The following is a 6,321-nucleotide window of genomic DNA, read 5'->3' as shown; positions in this document are numbered from 1 at the left end:
ACCCAGGTCCCAGTGGCAGAGCCACATCGGACCCTGCAGACACACAGCAGGAACCTGGGGAAAAGCTGAGCTGGGTGAAGCTCTGCAGCCAATGGACCCCCTGAAACAGTTACTTCTGGAATTTCTTGCATATTTGGAAATCTTTGCTGGATTTCACACTGGCAATGCTGTATCTTCCTGGACTTCCCCAGGAGTCCGTCCCTACATGGGCTTGTGACACTTGTGTCCTCGGTTTGGGCCCACGCAGCTTTCAAAAACCTCCAAGCTCTGGGATGCCAACAACTTGCTGGACAAACCATTCAGGTGTTTTGGGAGCCTCCCAGAACTTTTGGTATTTCCTGATCTCCAGCCTGAACCTCCCCAGTCCCAGCTGATGCTGCTTTTCTCTGCTCCTGCTGCCAGGCACTGCTGGGAAGAGCCTGTCCTCATCCCTGTCATCCCTTCTCCCAGGCACCAGGCAGTGCTGTCAGGTGTCCCTAAGCCTCCTCTGGTCCACGCTGAGCCAGCCCCAGCTCCACGCACCCTCCTCACAGGGCAAGTGCTCCAGCCCCACCGCATCAGCGGCCTCTCCTGAACCCCTCTGGCTTGTTGATGTCTCTCCCACCCAGGACCCCAAGGAGGACAAGTGCTGAGCAGAGCAGATGACCCCAGAGAGGGGTGAAAGAAGGGAGAAAAACACTGAGAACAAGTCAAGGGCTGCCTTTGGCTTGGCATGGGAAGAAGCAGGGCAACTCAGAGAACTGGCCAGCAGAGCTGGAGGGTGGGGAGAGCTTGTGGGACTGTGTGGTGCTGCCTCAAAGGCAGGCGTGAGGTTTTATTGACTGGACACTGTCGTTGAATGGACTTGGAGATGTCTGCCGTGGCCAGGGTGATCTGCTGGTGCCCTGGGGAGACACGGCCAAGGCTGCAGTGCCTGGTGGATAACATCGATGCCGAGAAGAAGACAACCACTTTGTGGGGCAGAGTGGTAATGACATTGTGCTAGACACAGACGCAGGTGCCAGGGCCAGAGCCCCGCCAGAGCGAGCCCATTGTGATGTCTCCGAGCGATGCACTGTGAGAGCCATGAGCGACGCACTGTGACTGCGTGGCCCTGGCTGCTCATATGCGGGCGCAGAGTCCCACCGCGCCGGCTAGTGCCCGCACTCCGGCTGAGCGGTTACGTGAGGTCTGGAGTGAGGAGCGAGGTTGGCCTTGGTGCTGGTGTCGTGCCCTGGGAGTTGCTGCAGTAGCTCTCAGTGCCCTTCCCAGAGCCATCGGAGCTTCTTCCGCGGCCCTGCGTCGTTCGGGCCGTCGGGAGACCCCGGACGAGCGCTCAGAGCAGCAGAGGTGAGTGCGGTGGGGACACCTTGCCCTGGGCCCTGGGCAGCTGGAAGGGTTTCCTCCTTGAGGGAGCTGCACAGCTCTTGCAGCCGGCCCCGGCTCGGCCCATGCCCATGGCCTCTTGTCTGCCTTTTGCAGTGTGACTCCTGCTGCTGCAGCGCCGGTGAGAGGGAGCGGCTCGTCATCGCCACTTCTCCCCAGCTCACCTCAGCAGGTGGAGAGCATGGCCACGGAGCTGGACGCCCGCTGTCCCATCTGTCTGGACAGCCGGGTGAACACCAGCTACGTGCTGCCATGCCTCCACCGCTTCTGCTTCGCCTGCATCCAGCGGTGGGCTGAGAGCAAGCCCGAGTGCCCCCTGTGCAAGCGCAGGGTGAGCTCCATCGTGCACTCGGTGCGGGCGGACAACAGCTTCAAGGAGCTCGTCATCCCACCACCTGCGGAGGCACCGCTCGGCGCCCAGCAGGCAGACGCAGCTCCTGCCCAGCCAGCTGCCCGACCAGAGGCTGCAGGACCAGTGCCCGCAGCCTCTGTGGGCGGCCTCCACCCCTTCGCCTGGGCGTCCCTCTTCCGCCTCTACCCTGCTGTGCTCCAGCCCCTGCTGCCCTGGCTGCGCCACGAGCTGGGGCAGCTCCTCGGGGATGACAGCAGGGCAGCCTCAGAAGCGCAGCGCAACGTCATCTCAGGGCTGCGCTTCTTTGGCCTGGACGAGGGGGCCCTCGCCCTGCTGCTCAGGACCTCCCTGGGCAGGCAGACGGCCGGCTTCGTGCAGCGGCTCCTTGCCGCTGCCGTGCAGCGCTGCAGCGGGGAGGCCCGAAACATCCTGGGCCTGGGGGCCTCCCCAGCTGCCGCAGGACAGGAGGGCAGCCCTGCAGCAGTCCCCAGCCACGCTGCCGCATCGCTGGGGACACCAGCAGCCGGCCCAGAGAGCTCCGTGGAGACCAACGCACAGGAGCTCTCTGGGACCTCAACCGCTGCCCTCCGCCGGGGACCCAGCCGCCGTCCATCCAGCCCGGTTCCTGCACCTGGAAACCAACAAGCGGCAGCAGAGGAGCCGGAGGAGGCCGGGGCTGGTCCCTCCACTGCTGGCCAGGGTGGGGACCAAAGACGCAGGGGGCCCCGGCGAGCTGCCAAGAGGAGGGCCCCCACTTCCCAGGACTCTGCCCCACCCGCAAAGAGGCCACCCCGCCGGCGACACTAGCACAGTGCCCCAGGAGCTGGCCTAGCTGGGGCTGGGCCAGCACATGGGGCACACGCCGGCAACCGGGGGGGAACAGGAGGGCTCACGGCACTCTAAGGCTTTTAGACAAAGCAAATAAAGCCAGGAAAACTGCAGAAAACGTCTCAGTATTTGTGACAAGACAGTTGGTGTCTCTGTCCCTACCCTCGCTGCTTTCTCCCCCTTTGCCTCCTGATGTTCCCACCGCTTCCTCGTGTGTCCGCTGGGCCCGAAGGCCATTGGCTTCAGACAGGTGGCCGAAGGATACATCGATGCAGCCCTTCGCAGGGCCGGCTGGGGTGTTGGTGCTGAGTGTTTTTCCCCACAAACAAGGCACTACTGAGCTGCTCCCCCCAAAAACGCATGCTGCCCATTTGCAGGCCTGCACGTCTGCAGCTGCTCGGTGTCCAGACAAGGCAGGAACCCCAAGAAGCTCAACGCGGTGAAGGGCAAAGTCCTGCAGCTGAGCAAGAACGGCCCCAGGAAGCAGCAGTCGCTGGGAGCTGTCCAGCTGGGGAGAAGGGCTTTGCTGGGAAGGATCTGGGGTCCTGCTGGACACCACCTTGGAACCATAGGATCGCAGAATGGGTTGGGTTGGAAGGGTCCCTCACGAGCACCCAGTCACACTACCCCTCCCAGCATGCCCCGCCATGGCCACGAACACCTGCCGTTAATTGAGGAGGCCCAAATCTCCGTCCACTGTGGTCTTGACCGCTTCCAGCGAAGGGGAAACCACAGCTTCTCCGAGCAAGCCGTTGCAGTGCTTCAGCACTCTCTGAGCAAAGAACGTCTGCCTCAAGTCTGATCTACATCTACCCTCTTGAAGTATAGAAGCGTCACCCTTTCTCCTATCACTACCTTCCCTTGTAATGCTGAGCGGGAAAGTGCGTTGGGCTGACGTGGCAAGGCCATGAAGGGGAGCTGCAGGGACGGCTTCTGCCAGAAGTGGGATGGAGCTGGCTCCCCCACAAGCGACCCGCTGATGGCCAAAGCAGAGCCAGCGTGCAATGCGCAGGGTGCAGCTCCAGCTGCAGCGGGCTTGCCTGTTAGGAAGCGTTTCTTCATGGAGAGGCTTCTCCAGCCTCGGGACGGGCTACCCAGGAATGAGGTGCGATCCCCATCTCTGGAGGTATTTAAGTGGCAAGTGGTTGTGGCCCAAAGGACACGGTTTCGTCATGGTACTGTCCAGGTGAGGCTGATGTTTGGACCTGATAATCTTGTGGGTCTTTTCCAACCTGGAAGATTATATGCTTCTACAACAGTGCATGCAGGCAGGCCGAGGAAAGAAGGGCACTCACTGCTCTTTTTCAACAGTGCCCCAGGAGCTGGCGATGCCGGGGCTGAGATGGCATGTGTGGCACATGCTGCCAAGCATGGGGGACCGGAAGGCTCACAGCAGTCACAACACGCCCACAGACAATGGCTCCACCACCTCCCTGAGCAACCCATTCCAATGCCTAACTACTCTACAGGAGAAGAAATATCTCTTAATTTCCATCCTGAAACTCCCAAGCCATTCCCTCCAGTCCTATCACTAGTTATCGGTGAGAAGAGGCTGACCCCCTGATCGCCACCCCTTCCTTTCAGGTAGCTGTAGAGAGCAGTGAGGTCTCCCCTGAGCCTCCTCTTCTCCAGACTAAACAACCCCAGTTCCCTCAGCCGCTCCTCACAGGACTTGTGCTCCAGGCCTTTCACCAGCTTCATAGCCCTTCTCTGGACATGCTCCAGGGCCTTGATGTCTTTCTTGTACTGAGGGACACGGGACTGAGCACAGTGCTCGAGGTGCAGCCTCACCAGAGCAGAGCACAGGGGGACGATCACCTCCCTGCTCCTGCTGGCTGCACGATTCCTGATACAAGCCGGGATGCCGTTGGCCTTCTTGGCCACCTGGGCACGCTGCCAGCTCATGGTCAGGTGAGCGTCGATCAACATCCCCAGGTCCTTTTCCTCTGCACAGCTTTCCAGCCACTCTGTCCCAAGCCCATAGCGCTTCATAGCCTTGTTGTGGCTGAAGTGCAGGACCTGGAGGGTGAAGAAGTCCTGCGGCCTGCCTGGAGCACCGCCTGCCCTCCTGCTGCACTGTCCTGGAGGGCTGTGGGGCTGCTTCTCACTCCTCACCCTACCACGTGCTGGTGTGCAGTAGATTTTTGTTTGTTGGTTGGTTTTTGTTTGTTGGTTTGTTTTTTTTCCTTTACTTCAATCTGCTCTCACAGAGGTGCAAAAGACATCGCTTACTGGCTCGGCTCTGGGCAGCAGTGGGTCCCTTTGGATCTGGCTGAAACCGGCTCTCATCTAACACGGGGCTGCTGCTGGGCTCTTCTCACAGAGGGCACCACTGCAGCCCTCTGCTATAAAAACCTTGCCACGTAAACCCACTACGCCTCGACTGGCTGGGTGCCTGATACACCCCAGGATACGGATGGCCCTCCTGGCTGCCCAGGCACACTGCTGGCTCGTGTTCAGCTCACTGCTGACCAGAACCCGCGATCCCTTCCTGCAGGGCTGATCTCCAGCATCTCACCCCCAGGCTGTACGTATAGGCAGGGCTGCCCCTTCCCAGGTGCAGGATCAGGCACTTGTTCTTGTTAAACTTCAGATTGTTGGTGATTGCCCAGCTCTCCAACCTGTCTAGGTCTCTCCTCAGGGCCTCAGCACCCTCGCTGGAGTCAACAGAACAGCTCCACCCAGTTTGGTATCGTCTGGATTGGTATCCCAGTTTGGTACGGGATATCCCTTTTGGCAGTTTGGGTCAGTTTTTGCCCACTGCTCTTGCAGAGCCTCTTTGTTGTCAGCAGAGCGCTGGGGGGCTTCTCTGGCTGCTCTTGCACAGCCTCTTTGCCACCATTTGTCCCTCGTGGGGCCTGGAGCTGAGCTCTCTGGGTGCCTGTTGCTGCAGAGCAGAAGGAGCTGAGCCCTCTACTCTTGCAGGGGACCTTTTCCCTTTCTTGAGCACCGTGGGGCCTGGTGCTATAGACGAGTCAGATTTCTGGTGCTGAGCTGAGCACCTCTGAGCTGGATTGCTTGCTCCTGCTGGACCTCTTTCCACTCACTCATGTCCCACCGCTGCTGGTACCAGGGCCTTTTACGGTGCCCTTTCCCTAAATCAAGCACCATGGCACCTGGCCCTCTGCTCCCACAGGGCTCAAAAGCCCTGCTCTGAGCTCCACAGAGAGGGGACGTGTGCTCTCCCAGGGGCTCTGCGCCCTGAGGAGAGAGCGCCCCATGGAGCTGGGCCTTCTGCATCGGTAGAGCCTCTGTGCCTTGCTTGGGCTGCAATGAGCTCATTTGGGAACCCTGTCTCCATTTCACACGGGCGACGCTTTCCCTCCCTGGACTTCCCCGTGTGTCCCTTCACAGGCTTGTGGCCTCCTTTGTGCTCTGGGCTGGGTCAGCTCAGCTCTTGAAAACCTCCATGCTCAGGGATGACTCCAACTTGCTAGAAAACCCACTCCTAAGCCCAACAGGGCTTCCTGACTGTTCTTCATAACCCTGAAAAGACTTCTCTGGTTTTCCCTATCACCAGCCTGGACTTGTCCAGGCCCAGATCTGCCTCCGCTCTTCCTGCCAGCTACAGCGGGGAAGATCTTCAACGAGGTGAAGGGCAATGTCCTGCAGCTGAGCAAGAATGGCCCCAGGAAGCAGCACTCACTGGGAGCTGTCCAGCTGGGGAGAAGGGCTTTGCTGGGAAGCATCTGGGGTCCTGCTGGACTCCACCTTGGAGTCACTGCTGCTTTGGAGCACCAAGAGTTGCTGCAGGGTCCTCCAGTGAGACCCAGGTC

At 60.1% G+C, this 6,321-nt stretch overlaps 1 protein-coding gene across 1 annotated transcript; it reads left to right on the top strand.

The window, feature by feature from the left end:
• The first annotated feature begins 277 nt into the window (after positions 1-277).
• LOC140000763 (uncharacterized) lies at positions 278-2,558 on the top strand. Its single transcript, XM_072031504.1, has 2 exons — positions 278-1,329; positions 1,462-2,558. Exons 1-2 carry the CDS (start codon positions 1,106-1,108, stop codon positions 2,522-2,524), a joined length of 1,287 nt encoding a protein of 428 aa, XP_071887605.1. The 5' UTR covers positions 278-1,105; the 3' UTR covers positions 2,525-2,558.
• The last annotated feature ends 3,763 nt before the right edge of the window (positions 2,559-6,321 follow it).

The sequence above is a fragment of the Anas platyrhynchos genome, chromosome Z (genome assembly GCF_047663525.1).
Source record: "Anas platyrhynchos isolate ZD024472 breed Pekin duck chromosome Z, IASCAAS_PekinDuck_T2T, whole genome shotgun sequence".
Classification (NCBI taxonomy): domain Eukaryota; kingdom Metazoa; phylum Chordata; class Aves; order Anseriformes; family Anatidae; genus Anas; species Anas platyrhynchos.
The sequence above is the reverse complement of the archived record's forward strand: the minus strand, read 5'-3'. Positions and strand labels throughout refer to the sequence as shown.

Coding starts and splice junctions, on each gene's coding strand:
- LOC140000763 (XM_072031504.1), top strand. CDS start 1,106: ATGCGGGCGCAGAGTCCCACCGCGCCGGCTAGTGCCCGCACTCCGGCT. Junction 1,330..1,461: donor GAGCGCTCAGAGCAGCAGAG/GTGAGTGCGGTG, acceptor TGCCTTTTGCAG/TGTGACTCCTGCTGCTGCAG.